At 45.2% G+C, this 15,322-nt stretch overlaps 1 protein-coding gene across 1 annotated transcript in view; it reads left to right on the top strand.

Annotated features, from left to right (window-relative positions):
• The first annotated feature begins 1,633 nt into the window (after positions 1-1,633).
• Positions 1,634-15,322, top strand: part of SLC35D2 (solute carrier family 35 member D2) — a 52,005-nt gene continuing 38,316 nt past the window's right edge. The window contains exons 1-3 of the mRNA XM_066257397.1: positions 1,634-1,862; positions 14,416-14,449; positions 15,114-15,200. Coding sequence (XP_066113494.1) covers positions 1,717-1,862; positions 14,416-14,449; positions 15,114-15,200 — 267 coding nt within the window. The 5' untranslated portion in view covers positions 1,634-1,716. The remainder of the gene's footprint in view (positions 1,863-14,415; positions 14,450-15,113; positions 15,201-15,322) is intronic.

Genomic DNA, 15,322 nt, shown 5'->3' with positions numbered 1-15,322 from the left:
CTTTCAAAAGTTCTGCTTTAGGCCCTGGCCAGTTGGCTCAGCGGTAGAGCGTCGGCCTAGCGTGCGGAGGACCCGGGTTCGATTCCCGGCCAGGGCACACAGGAGAAGCGCCCACCCCTCCGCCGCGCTTTCCTCTTTGTCTCTCTCTTCCCCTCCCGCAGCCGAGGCTCCATTGGAGCAAAAATGGCCCGGGCGCTGGGGATGGCTCTGTGGCCTCTGCCTCAGGCGCTAGAGTGGCTCTGGTCGCAACATGGTGACGCCCAGGATGGGCAGAGCATCGCCCCCTGGTGGGCAGAGCGTCGCCCCATGGTGGGCGTGCCGGGTGGATCCCGGTCGGGCGCATGCGGGAGTCTGTCTCTCCCTGTTTCCAGCTTCAGAAAGGTGAAAAAGAAAAAAAAAAAAAAGTTCTGCTTTAGTTCTTTTCAGTGCTGAAAATGTTCTTGATTGTTCAATGCCTACAATCGCAAAAACAGTTGTAGGTCAGGGATATAATTTAGGCTCAAACATACTTACCTTGAAATCTTTAGCTTTTCTAAACCGCTAAGATTTCAGATTATTATTATTATTATTATTTTGAGAGAGAGAGGCAGGGAGACAGAGACAGGAACATCAAGCTGCTCCTGTATGTACCCTGATCAGGGAATACAACGCTCTACCTTTTGCTCTCTGGAATGGCTCTCCAACCAACCCAACTTTCTGCCAGGGCTTAAGTTTTCAGATTTTTAAAGTTAATTATTGAGAATGAAAATGGGGGACACTTAAAAAATTGCTAGCTGGTAGACTGGTCAGAAGAGGCAGTTCTGGGAGGCTCTCCTGCAGTTAACCTCCACACACTGATGCTCAGTGGCTATCTGGCTAGACAGGAAGGGGCCCCTCAGGTAAGGAGAGAACCCGCCAGAAAGCAGCCAGAGGTAAGGAAAGCCTTGAGACTGTGCCCACCTTACCCAGCCATTCCAGTACTAGGTACTTATCGAACAGAAATGAAAATATATGCCTACTACTTGTTATTGAAGTATTTTTATAATAGCCCTAAACCAGAAACAAACAAATGTACCCATCAGGTGGTGAATGGATAAACAAATTGCTACTACTCAACAATGAAAAGAAACAACATGGGGCTAGTGGCAGAAATAAAAAGGGAGTGAAAAAAGCCTCAGAAGAGAACATATTCATGAATTTCTAGAAAAGGCCAATCTAACCTGTGGTATTTAGAGTTAGAATAACTTCTGATAGACTTAAGTGAGGCGAAAGAGACACTAAAGTGGTGATGGCCATGTTATGTTTTGATTTGGGTGGTTCCACGGGTTGATTCGACTCTTAAAATCTACATTTCATTGTATGTAAATTATACATTAAAAAAGTATCGTAGGGAAAAATCAAAACCAACCCTGAGACTTAACTGAAGCGTTTCTTCCGAAGAGAGCAGTCTGGGAGAAGGTAGGGTTTGCACCCTCCGAAACCCTAGTCTGCTCAGCCAGAGACGGGGGTGCTCCCACGCACCCTACTTCTGGGGCCAAGTCACGCCGCGCGGCTCCCCGGGCGCCCGCAGGTCTGGGGCGCTGGCCCGGCCGCACCCGCACGTGGAGTTCGCTCTGGTGCCCTTCCTGTTTCGGCAGCGCCCTCGCGGTGCGACCGGGGCGGGGACGGAACTGGGGCGGGGCGGGCCCGAGTGTGGTGCAGGCGGGCGGCGGGCGGTGGGGCTGCGAGCTGCGGGCCATGACCCACCAGGCCGACGGGGCGGGTGCGGACCCCGCCTGCGGCCGGCAGCCCTCTCGGGGGGCCCAGCTGCTGTCCGCGCTCTTCTACGGGACCTGCTCCTTCCTCATCGTGCTGGTCAACAAGGCGCTGCTGACCACCTACCGGTGAGGCTGGCGCGAGGGGTCCGGACGGGGTCTGCGGGGGCACTCGGCTGCTGGCGGCGACCTGGCCCAGGACCTTCCCCGCATCGGCGCCGCGCGGGCGGGCAGAGCGGGCGGGACTCGCGAGGTCCTTCCCGGGCGGGGAGCGGCGCGGTGCCCTGCCCTGGGTGCACTAAAGCCGAGTTGGTGGGCGGGCGGGGACAGAGAGCTGGGAGTCCCGGTGCCAACGTAGGTGGCCCCTTGATAACATTTTTCGCAGCCCGGGACCGTCGCAGCTTTCTAAAAGTAAGGGCAACCTCACAGTCATTTTACTCGCAGTGACCACGGGAGGCACCACCACTGCTTACTCCCATGGACACTGCCTAGCGGCTCCGTCCCGGTGCTTCCAAACGCACCGAGAGCTAAAACAAGTGAACATTTCTTTATGTGAGTCTAGACAGATGCTCAATAATCAGATCAGTCCAGAACAGATAAGTTTATTTGTATTGTGTTATCATTCTCAAATTACCAGCATGTTCATGGAAGACGGAAAAACAACGGGACGTTCCCTGATGTACTTTTTTTGAATGAGCGTACAGTAAACCAGCAAGTTTAAGGTTCCTTGAACCTGTTTATAAGGACTAGAAAAACCTGCTTAATCCTGCTGTCACCATAGCAGATTGAAATAGCTGTGGGTTTGGACCCAGCTCCACCATTTAATAACTATGCCTCTTGTTCTGGTCACATAGTCAACAGTTTTCTCAGATGCGAAAGCTGGATAATTACAACCCTGTTAAATGCCTCCCAGGGCTTTGCAGGAGCCGTCATAAGTGAGGGGTCTCTGTGAACTATACTTGCTAGGATACTGTAATACCGGCATTTTTATAAAGAGCACAAAGAAGTGTCAGCATCTTCAGCGTTCTTATGTTATACTTGAGAAAGCCAGACCCACGTGAGTTTGGCTGGTTACACCTGCAACATACATACTGAGCAGCACCTACTATGTGTCAAGCGGGGCAGGAATCAGAGAGCAGCTGCGAACAACTCAAAGCCTCTGTCCTGGAAATCCCGTATCAGTGGTGTAGACAGAAAATAAACAAGTGGGTTCATGAATAAGCAAGGTGATTTTAGGTGTGAAATGAGATTGCCCAGGGTGGAGTGGTTGTTGCTACAGCATTCCAGACAGGAGGGAAAGTGTTGAAGGGGTTATGAGCTTGGTGTGCTGGAGCAACAGAGAGAGTTGACTATGGTTGGAACTGAATGAGCAAGTGGGGAAAAGTAGAAGAGCTGTCAGGGAGGTTGGTGGGGAAGGCAGGATCGGATCCTTCACTTGGGATACAGAGGTGATTAAGGTCACAATCCCAAATGTTATGGCACATATATCTGGCGTCCCAGAGCTTACATGGAGCTTTCCTAGTGTAGGGAATAAATTGCTGGAATTTACGTTATGGCAGATGGGCTGTGCAGTCAGGAGGAAAAAAAAATTAGGTAGGAAAAGGAGGTAGGGAGTGTGGGCTTTGGAAAGAATTTTATCTCAGTGTGGTCAGTGAAGCTGTATGGAGGAGGTGGCATTTGAGCTGAGATATAAGTGAGGTGAGGGAGTTAGAGGAAGAACATTCCAGGCACGGAAGAATAAGCAGCTTGGGTGGGAATGGTACTGGATGGGTCCCAGATGATGGGTCGGTATAGGTTGTATAGGCCTTCGTGGCCACAGTGGGGGCTCGGAGCGAGATGGGAAGCACTAGAAGGGACAGAGGAGTGTGATCTACGTCACTCTGGCTGCTGTGTTGGGAGCAGATATTGGGGGACCAGGGTGAAAGCAGAGAGACCATCATACCAAGCCAATTATTTAAATGTTAGTCTAAATGCAGTTGTTAGTCCCTTTGAAAGTTTTGCAATGGGAGTGATGTGACAATTTGTGGGATTAAAAAGGTTTCTTTTGCTGGTCGGTGGTTGGAGAAGTGATGATAATGGAAACGGAGTAAGCTAGGAAGCAACTGCAGTATTCTAGATAATTCTAAGAGATGGCTTGGACTGGGGGTAAGGATTAGCAGTGGATATAGAGGGAAGCGATAGATTTGGGAGGATTTTTGGTGGTTCTTTGGGTGCAGATCTTGTTTATAAGGTCTCTACCAGTGTGTCACAGCATGCTTGCTGGTGTCCATGGGAAAGGCAAACACTGCTTTAAAGAAATTGGAATGACTAGATGCCTAAACTGGGATCATTTAACACACACAGTGGAAGCTACTGAAAGAAAAAAAAAAAACCCAACTTGAAAGCCTATGATAAAAAACAAACAAGAAAATGCCGTTAATAAGCTTGTTTGGGAGTGGTTGGGAGTTGTGTCAGATGACATTTGAGCTCAATCCCCACTTTCTGAACTTGAGTGAGCAGGTGTGCTCTCTGGCCGTGGTAGTCAGCGCCTTCAAAACATGTCTTCTTGTTCGAAGTAGGGAGCAGTTAACATTGGTTAAGTGCTTTGAAGATGAAGGGTTGTGTCCAACCAAGAAGAATATGAGCCCTGGCCGGTGGCTCAGCGGTAGAGCATCGGCCTAGCGTGCGGAGGACCCGGGTTCGATTCCCGGCCAGGGCACACAGAAGAAGCGCCCATTTGCTTCTCCACCCCTCCGCCGCGCTTTCCTCTCTGTCTCTCTCTTCCCCTCCCGCAGCCGAGGCTCCATTGGAGCAAAGATGGCCCGGGCGCTGGGGATGGCTCTGTGGCCTCTGCCCCAGGCGCTAGAGTGGCTCTGGTCGCAACATGGCGACGCCCAGGATGGGCAGAGCATCGCCCCCTGGTGGGCAGAGCGTCGCCCCTGGTGGGCGTGCCGGGTGGATCCCGGTCGGGCGCATGCGGGAGTCTGTCTGACTGTCTCTCCCTGTTTCCAGCTTCAGAAAAATGAAAAAAAAAAAAAAAAAAAAAAAAAAGAAGAATATGAAACATTCCATGCTTTACCCTTTCTATGTTTAAAATTTTGTTTTGAATTCTGTGATTAAAGGAAAAAATTGAGTTTTTTGTCTCAGCAATACAAAACTCTTATAACCCGTATAAGTAAATGGTTTACATTTCTGTAAAGTAATATGTTATACAATTGGAGAACCCAGTTCAAATAATAGTGTTCATTCATTCTTCTCAAAACACTTTAGGAGCAGTTTTGAGGAGAGGAAGGTTGGTGTGCTTTGTTACAATAAACCATAGAAATCTGACCTGAGCATTAACTGTTTGAGGATAATGTTGTGCTGTAGGTTTGAAGGAAGGACCTTAATAATCACCTCAATCCCAGGGTCATGGGAATGTAGCTCAGTGGATATTTTTTCTCTTAGATTTTGAGCAGATTTTTTGTGGGTGGGACACAAGACTGATGGGTGGTCTTAGTTATTCGTTTTAGTTATTTTACTTGTTTTTAGTTCAACATAATGCCATATTTTCCTGGATGGATGGAGAGGCCACTGAAGGACATGAACTGCCAGACCATGTGGGGTGAGAGGGAAAAGCCAGGTATTCAGATCCATGATGGTTGTACATGTGGTCAGGACTTGTTTTTGTGTTGCCATTTTAATACTGTTCTTTATGACATGCTAGAATTTACAGATAATCCCTAAAATATATAGAACTTAATTGTATTCAGTTCACAAGTGCTTGCTGTGTGTCTGCTTCTTTCTGAACCCCAGGGTTCTTCAACATGGTTTCCAAACCTGCCTGGTAATGAATCCCTCCAAGAGGTTTTTATAAAAGCTATTGAGTCAAAATCTCCAGTGTGTGGAACTGGAAATCTACATTAAAAGCAAAACCAATTCTTAATTTCCTCAAAACTTTAATGAAAATGTGCCTTTCTTAAAGATGCAGTTCCCTTTGGCACCTGGGAAGAAGCTGGCCTCACCCCGAGCGCTGCCAGGTGCTAGGGTTGGGGGCGCGGTGGAGGTGGTGTCGGTGGCTCCCCACAGTGCCTGCTTGAAGAGACTGCAGCATCCCCGGGCACTCTTCCTGCACTGTGATGACTCCTTTGTTCCTGTGACTCAGTCAGTAAAGAAGACTGGTCTTCTTGTCAACTCAGACTGAAGTCAGCCTTTGGGGCTTCAGCATGCTAAATCATGGCAGCTGTGGTCGCTCCCAGGGCTACGTGCTCCAGTCTCCACAGGGATGGCCACCACCTAGGGCTCTGGCAACCCTCCCCTCTGGGTCCAGCTGTCCAGCAGGGAGCCGCTCTGGAAGCCATGTGACTCGCTTCCGGCTCCCACCTTGGCTGTCACTTGTGCAGCACAGCTTCCTCCTTTCATCTGCCCACTTCCTTCAGTGCTTAAGCACTCTGATGGCCTGGGAGAAACACCGCTCTGGACTGGCCGGTTTGACTTTAAGTTGTTGTTCACAAACCTGTAACAGCTCTCCTTGTCCCAGAAATGACTCTTTCAGACTTTGCCCTTTGACATGAAACCTCCCACACCCCCAGCCTCCACGCTCCTGCTGTGATACTTCATTGAGAAAATGAGAAAATAGAAACCAGCAAGGAGGCCCCTCCCTATCCTTCCTGCTAAAATGGAGTGAATATTTCTTCATTCCTGTGGAAGGGCCACCCCTGCATTTCTGGGTTGACATGCCTCCCTGCGCCCTTCTAGAGATCCTCCTCTTTGCATCAGCAACCTCTCTCCATCAGCAAAAGCCTTCCCTTGATTCCACATAGACACTCCCAGTTCTTTCAGTCCGATTTCTCAAAGTGTTGTGTACACATATTGTCTTCACTTCCTTATGTTCAGAATTCATTTAAAAAATTTGGGGTTAAATACAGAAATGTACAAAGAAGAATAATAATTATTCATTCATATTGCCACAACCTAGAATCAGTATCTTGAAATATCTATCTTTTTAAAAAGGAAAGCTATTATGTTGTGATCATTATAAAGAATTCAAACAAAAGGAATATATTAGGGTGAAATCTTAAAATTAGTATAATCAACATTAGGTAGTAATTTCAGACATCTTTTCTTTTAAATGTTTACTTTATTGATTTTAGAGAGAGAAGAAGGGGAGTGAGAGAGACAGGAACATCAATCTGTTCCTGTGTGTGCCCTGACTGGGGATTGATCTGGTAACCTCTGCTCTTCTGGACGATGCTCTTAATAACCTACTGAGCCATGTGGCCAGGACTAGGTGTCTTTTTAGACAGATGGTTGGATTGGAGACAGATGCATAGATTGTATTACCTTAATATTTTTCAAAAAAATTTTATTGATTGATTTTAGAGAGAGGAAGAGAGAGAAAAACACAAACCTGCTGCCTCACCTATTCACACACCCATTGGTTGATTCCTGAATGTGCCCTGATTGGGAATAGAACCTGCAACCCTGGCACATTGGGAGCATGCTCTAACCAACTGAGCTACCTGACAAGGGCTGAACCACCTTTTATATAAATGGGTCCATACTATAAATGTTATATATTTACCTATTTATTTATAAATAGTTGTCTTTAATCCAAAAAGCAGTTGGGAAAGGGGACTTTATTTATATTTTGTATTTTTCTGAAGTGAGAAGCAGGGAGGCAGAGACAGACTCCTGCATGCATTTGACCGGGAGCCACCCGGCAAGCCCACCAGGGGGCAATGCTCTGCCCATCTGGGCCTTTGCTCCATTGCAACCAGAGCCATTCTAGCGCCTGTGGCCGAGGCCATGGACCCATCCTCAGCACCTGGGCCAACTTAGCTCCAATGAAGCCATAGCTGCAGGAGAAGAGAGAGATAGAAAGGAGAGGGGGAAAGGTGGAGAAGCAGATGGATGCTTCTGTGTGCCTTGGCTGGGAATCAAACTGGGGCTTCCATACGCCAGGCTGATACTTTATTGCTGAGCCAACTGGTCAGGGCCTATTTAATTTTTTTGATGATCTCCTACATCCCCCCCATCATTTAAAAAAATATTTTTTTTAGATTTTATTTATTGATTTTAGGAGAGAGAGAGAAAATTGGGGCGGGAGGTTGAGAAACAGGAAGCATCAACGTGTAGCAGTTGCTTCCTATATATGCTTTGACTGGGCAAGCCCAGAGTTTCCAACCAGCGACCTCAGCATTCCAGGTTGACACTTTATCCATTGTGCCACCACAGGTTAGGTATCCCCATCATTTTTATCATGAAAAGTTTCAAATATACAAAAAAAATAGAAATCAAGGTACAGTGAACACCCATATACACCACTGAGATGCAATAATAAACATTTTGCTATTTGCATTTTAGATATCTTTTTAGATGATTGGATTGGAGACAGATACATAGACTGAAATACTTATTATGTAAATTGGTTCATACTATAATTTATATCAGGGGTCGGGAAACTTTTTGGCTGAGAGAGCCATGAACGCCACATATTTTAAAATGTAATTTCGTGAGAGCCATACAACGACCTGTGTACGTTACGCATTATCCAATAAAAATTTGGTGTTGTCCCGGAGGACAGCTATGATTGGCTCCGCAACCATGAACAGGAGCGGTAGGAAATGAATGGATTGTAATACATGAGAATGTTTTATATTTTTAACATTTTTTTTATTAAAGATTTGTCTGTGAGTTAGGTGCAGCCATCAAAAGAGCCACATCTGGCTCGCGAGCCATAGGTTCCTGACCCCTGATTTATATACATATTTACTCATTTATTATGGAAATAGTTTTTATTAGTCCTAAAAGGAGTTGGATCTTTAATTATTTTTCTGAGGATCACTTACATCTCCCCATCATTTTTGTGTATATGACAGAGAGAGAGAGAGAGAGAGACAGAGAGAGGGACGGATAGGGAAAGACAAGACAGGAAGGGGGAGAGATGAGAAGCATCAATTCTTTGTTGAGGCTCCTTAGTCTCCTTAGTTGATCATTGATTGCTCTCTCATATATGCCTGGACCAGGGAGCTTTAGAAGAGCAAGTGACCCCTTGCTCAAGCCAGCGACCGTGGGCTTCAAGCCAGCTATCTTTGGGCTCAAGCCAGCAACCATGGGGTCATATCTGTGATTCCATGCTCAAGCCAGCAATCCTATGCTCAAGCTGGTGAGCCCATGCTCAAGCTGGATGAGCCCATGCTCAAGCTGGAGACCTCGGGGTTTCAAACTTAGGTCCTCTATGTCCCAGTCTGATGTTCTATCCACTGTGCCACCATCTGGGTAGGCCCCCGATTTTTTTATTATGAAAAGTGTCAAGAATAAAGAAAAATGGGATCCTGGCCAGTGGCTCTGTATAGAGCGTCAGCTGGCATATAGACGTCCTGGTTAGATTCCTGGTCAGGGCGCAGAGGAGAAGCAACCATCTGGTTCTTCCCCCCTCCCTCTCCACTTTCTCTTCCTCTTCCCTTCTTCCCCTCCTCGATTCTCAAGCGTGGCCCAGGGTGCTGAGGATAGCTTGGTTGATCTGAGTGCATCAAGCTTTGCACTAAAAATAGCTTGATATTTGAGCATCAGCCCCAGATAGGGTTGCCAGTTGGGGTACATGGAGGAGTCTGCCTCACTATCTTCCCCTCCTCTCATCTAAAAAACAAACAAAAAAATCTTACAAAAAATGGAGAATGAAGTACAATGAAGACCCATATACACACCACTGAAATACAATAATAAACATTTTGCTATTAGCAGTTTTCCCCCAGAAACATTGAAATTAAGTTGCAAATATTGTGATACCTTACTCTGAAATGCCTCTCCTGAAAATATGTATCTTCTACATAGTATCATTTTTTTCTGTTAAAGTTAACAGTAATTTCCTAAAATAATCTAAAACCAAATATATAATTATTCCCATTTTCCTCAAGATGTTTTTTATAGTTGTTTAATATATTTGAATCAAGGTTAATCAAGACTCATGTAATGAATAGAGTTAGGTCTTTATAGGTTATTTTCATCTAGAAAAGTGCCCCCCATCCACCCCTTCCCCCATGATATTGGAAAGCTCTGGCTAGCTGTGTTGTAAAACGTCCCATGTTATGGATTATTTGATTTATTTTAAGTCTCACTGAATTTATTTCTCATTATTTCCTAACCGAAAGTTAGATCTAAAGGCTTGATTATATTTGGATTAAACATTTTTGGCAACACCACTTCCTTGCTGACCCTGTGAGCTTCATGTTACATCTTATCAGGGCTTGTCTTACTATTAATCATGCCGCCTGTATTTGAAGACTTAATTAAGGTGGAGATTGCAAATTGCATGGACATATGAAATTTACTTCAAAATGATTTTAATGGAGAAAAAAGTTTAAGTAAAAGAATTGTTGACTTTTAAACATATTTCTTCACTATAAGAGTTAATATTTCTTAAAAGATCGCTCTAAGATTAAGAGGTCATGAAAAACATTAAGTTGAAGTCCTTATGTTTATTTTATAAACACATTTCAATTTTTGATAGTATGTATGACCTCTCTGCTATGAAAAATGAGGCTCCTGCATACTTGTTGCCTCTTCACTCTCCTCCATAACTTCAACTTCTTTTATAATGTAGCATCCTGTTCTGTAATTATAACTCCACAGTTTGAATCTGTTCTATGTTTTGGTGAATACAGTAATCAGTAACAGCCCTTTACCATTCTTGAGTTCATTATTTTGATTTGACTCCTAATGGTAGACTTCATTGTAGGTATTTTTTTGTTTTGTTTTGTTTTGTTTATGGAGAGTTCATGGCTGCTGTCTTAATCGTGTTGAGCATTCTTAACAGATTTTCTGTAACAAGTGTGCTTTTAGATTTGAGGATTCAGTGTGTTTATTTTCCTTATGTCATGGAAATGAATTTGTCCTTTATCTTGAAGTCATTTTCTCTTTTTATTGAGTTCTTCATACCAGGCTTAGCAGTGAGCCTTGCGTGGGGTGTTAGTCTGTCTTCCATATACAGTATATTCATCTTTGAGTTTGTCTTTTTCCTCTGCATTCACCCTAATTACCTCTGGTGTTGGTAATTCAATTTTCAGCAGTGGCCATTTAGTTCTCTGTTGTTTCTAAATTATTAATGTGGCAGGTATGTTGTTTTGATCCTCAGTTTGTTTTCATAGATCTGTATGCACCATTTTCATCTCATTTGACTGTTTTATCCTCTCAGTTTTGAACTCTTGTTTTGTTGCCATCATCTTATTAAGGTGTTCTGTTGTGGAAGCAATTATGAAGGGTTTCTTCTCTCTGTGTAGTATATTTTCTTCTAGGCTGGGCTCTTTGTCTGCCTTTTGTTGTTGTTTTTTTATTTATTATTATTATTATTATTATTATTTTTGTATTTTTCTGAAGCTGGAAACGGGGAGAGACAGTCAGACAGACTCCCGCATGCGCCCGACCAGGATCCACCCGGCACGCCCACCAGGGGCGACGCTCTGCCCACCAGGGGGCGATGCTCTGCCCCTCCGGGGGTCGCTCTGCCAAGACCAGAACCACTCTAGCGCCTGGGGCAGAGGCCAAGGAGCCATCCCCAGCGCCCGGGCCATCTTTGCTCCAGTGGAGCCTTGGCTGCGGGAGGGGAAGAGAGAGACAGAGAGGAAAGAGGGGGAGGGGGGTGAAGAAGCAAATGGGCGCTTCTCCTATGTGCCCTGGCCGGGAATCGAACCCGGGTCCCCCGCACGCCAGGCCGACGCTCTACCGCTGAGCCAACCGGCCAGGGCTATATTGTTTTGTGATTTGGTTTGCTGTTCTGGTTGTATTCTCTGGAAACCAGACAATGACATTTAGAAGAAGAACTTAGGAGCATTGTTGGGATTCACCCCAGTGGCAAGGACTGAGGGATTCAGAGTTAGGTTGGGCTCTGCTGTGACCACAACAAAGCCTGATCCCAGGGCCTCTGACAGCGCTGTCCAGCATTGAGGTGAAAGGCCCTATCCTTTCTACCCCTGCATAGACCAGTGGTTGGAATGAAATTGCTCTCAGAGAGGGAATGTGCTGTTGGCAAGGCAGCTTTCTTCAGCTGAGGCTGCTCTTGGGCAACCGGGGAAGTGAGTGCTTCAGTCCAAACAGGGGCATCTGGGTGGCACAGTGCAGCTTCCATTTGCTGGAGTTAGTCTTATTCTCACAGTGGTCCTGTCCAGATATTTATTCTGTTTTTTCTGATAAGATGGGCTGATTTTTCATTCTTTTTACTTGTCTGAAATAGGCATCTTTTCTTCTTATAGGCAGATAAAGGTCTGAGGACTGAGATTTTTTTTTTTTAAAGTAGCCTTGAGAGAATGACTGGGAGTCGGTAAAGGGCTGGACAATGAATGAACCCCGTGAGGTGGTGAGCTGCCTTCTCAAGTGTGGTGTAAGGTAGGGATCAGGATTCTATATTGATTACCTAGTGCCATTTGTGGAAAGACCTTCTTTTCCCTATTGCTCTGCACTGTCATCTTTGTCACCAGTCAGTTACATATATATGTATGTGTCTGTCCCCAACTCTGTTCTCTTCGTTGTCCTACTGGATTGTCATTGTCCAAACACCACCCTGTCTCTTTCATTGTAAGTTTACTGTCAATGTTGACATCCAGCAGAGTTATTTCTCTTTGTTCTTCTTGAAGATTACCTTGGGTCATTTTGCTCTTCACCTTTCTGTTCAGGTTTAGAGTCAGCTTGCCAATTTCCACTACCTGCCAATGTTTTTACAGAGATTACATTGACTTTATAGCTAGCTTGAGTATAATGGACCTCACTCACTCCAATATTGGGTTTCCAATGCATGAACTTTACACTTAGGGTTTCTTTAATTTTTTAAAATATTGACTTAAAAATTTCTATGTCGAGGTGTTTCTTGGAAATCTTTTATTAGGTTTGTACCTAATAAATTCTTTAAAAACAAAACATATTCTTAAAAAAAATAAAACAAAGCAAAACAAACAATATAATGAATCCCCATATAGCCTTCCTCCAGGTTCAACATCTTTGTTACATTTATGCGCCACCTTCATGTGATGCCACCACACCCCCAGATTATTTTGAAAGAAATTAAAAATGTCATTAAAGGCATCTCAAATATGTATTTTTAGAAGATAAAAGGCACTCTTTTGTTTCAAAAATAAATTAACAACACCTAGAGCGACGAGGTCATGTTGTGTCTCCTGGGTCTGGAGCCACTGCACGGACCTGCCCGCCCCGCCACGCTGAGAGTAGATGGGACACAGGGACAGGCTGCAAGCAAGGCCCAGACCGCGCAGGCCCAGGCCGCGCAGGCCCAGACCTCGCAGGCCCAGGCCGCGCAGGCCCAGTCCTCGCATGCCCAGGCCGCGCGGCCCAGTCTGCGCAGGCCCAGGCCCAGACCACGCATGCCCACACCGCTCAGGTCATCTTAGAGGCACAGACGCGAGAGAAGGTGTGGAGGCTGCCGAGAACGGGGCCACGAGCCATAACAAATGGCATTTGGTCACCAAAAACACGGTGGGGTTGGACGGGAGACCCTGGAGGTGGGCAAGGTGACCCAGCAGCGCTGGCAGAGCAAGGGACTGACACGGAAGGATCTGGGGACAAAAAACAAACAAACACAGATCAGGGCGGGCTACGGTGGATGGGCCAGGCCATTCCTCATAACCTGGTTCTAGGCCAAATTGAGAGAGCCATTGGCCTCCAGCTCTGGAGGAAGGACATTGGGACGCTGATGGAGAAGGGGCCTCGGGCAACATGAACACAAAGTCTGGAAATCTGTGCATTCCGGCGGGTCTGACCACCAGCGCCAGCGTCCTCTCTTGGATACAGGGTGGCAGCCCTGCCCAGGAACTCCCTCCCCCCAAACGTGCTTCCAGCAAAATCTTGCAGAGTGTTTGCTTCTCCTGATCGTTTTTCCTCCTTATCTCCATCCTCAGATTGGGGTGCAAAACAGCAGTGTCCTGGCTCAGCTGTTGGCCTAGCTTTGGGGTGCTGAGTGGGGAGCCTGGCACATGGGCACGGGTGGGTGGGTCCTGGGGCAGAGATGCTGCTTGCAGTCCAAAACATGAGCCTGACCAAGCGGTGGTGCAGTAGAGAGAGCCTCGGTATCTAGTGGTGAGGACCCAGGTGGTAAACCCCATGGTCGAGGGCTTGAGCAAGGGGTCACTGGATCTGCTGGAGTGCCCCGCCCACGCCCCACAAGGCAAATATGAGAAGCAATCAATGAACTATTAAGGCACCACAACTATAAATTGATGCTTCTCATCTCTCTCCCTGTCTCTCACTAAAAAAACAAAAACCACTACCCAATATCATACCTAAAAAAAATAAAATGTCCAGTTAGTGTTGTTTTTTGGTGCTGGCATAAATGTCTTTAAAGTTTTCATTTTCTTTGTGTCTTTCTGGTATATAGATATATTTTTTATATGTTTGTCTTGTATCCAGTAATCTTGCTGAAGTTATTTATTCCAATAATTTATCCCCAGATTATTTTGGCTCTCTATTTACACAATTGTGTTGCTTGTTAATGTAATGACAGTCTACCCCAGGGGGCTGTCAAATATGCCAGGTTTAGCAACCATCAGCTTAGAAAATGATAGAAATAAACCAATGAAAGTGAAAAAATTTGATGGTAAGATTTCCACATCTAAGATGGAGAAAAAAGTTGAAGACTTCTGAATAACTCCTGCCACCGAGTGCGTGTCTTCAAATTATGAGTTGCTAAAATAATTTCCTATTCTATGTTTTTTTGTAGTTTCCCATCACCAATTGTTCTTGGAATTGGACAGGTAAGTGAAAAAAGTTAACCTCTTAAATAGTCAGTACACATGATGAAATTTTAAGTGTTTTTAAGACTGTGGTTTACAAATATATTCATCTGGTCATGGTACTCTTGGTGAAACAATATGAAATAACACATTTTATTTCATTCTATAATTTAGGAACAGTGTATTTGTAGGGAAAACAAGGACTTATTTCAATTTCCTTAATGGAATTTAATTATTTTAAAACTGGGGGCCAGAAGACAGAAAGGTCCAAGGCCTGGTGGTTAACAAAGGGATGGGTGGAGCTGGGGTGGGGCCTGGAGCAGAGTCGCCCCATTGAGGTGCAGTATGGTCCAAAATTGAGTCTCCTCTCTGATGCTGGTCCCTCTGGTCACTTTGGGGAACATGGTTCTATTTCCCCCTTTGTCACCATTCCTTAAGTACCTTAAGGTAATGTGTATACATGAGTCCATTTGATGTTATACTTTTTGTCCATAGGTCTGATGGATTCCATATAGCAATAAGAAAACCAGTTTTAATATTACAAGAAATAGTTAATTTTTTTTGGAACCTAGAAAATGAAGATTTTGGATATTTGTCTTTTTGATGAATCTGTTTTCTTCTGATGTCTCTGTGCCTCAGACAATCCAGATATTTTGCTGAAGTGTCTTTTCCTCCTTTTCCATAGATGGCAGCTACCATAATGATACTGTATCTGTCCAAGCTAAATAAAATAATTCATTTCCCTGATTTTGACAAGAAAATTCCTGTAAAGGTATGTGATAAAAAATACAGCCCTGGCTGGGTTGCTCATTTGGTTAGAGCGTGTCCCACTAAGCCAAGGTTGCAGGTTTGATCCCCGGTCAGGGCACATACAAGAATGAACCAATTAATGCA

This window comes from Saccopteryx bilineata, chromosome 2, assembly GCF_036850765.1.
Source record: "Saccopteryx bilineata isolate mSacBil1 chromosome 2, mSacBil1_pri_phased_curated, whole genome shotgun sequence".
In the NCBI taxonomy this organism is placed as follows: domain Eukaryota; kingdom Metazoa; phylum Chordata; class Mammalia; order Chiroptera; family Emballonuridae; genus Saccopteryx; species Saccopteryx bilineata.
Note: the sequence above shows the minus strand (reverse complement) of the source record. Positions and strands in the feature narration are given on the sequence as shown.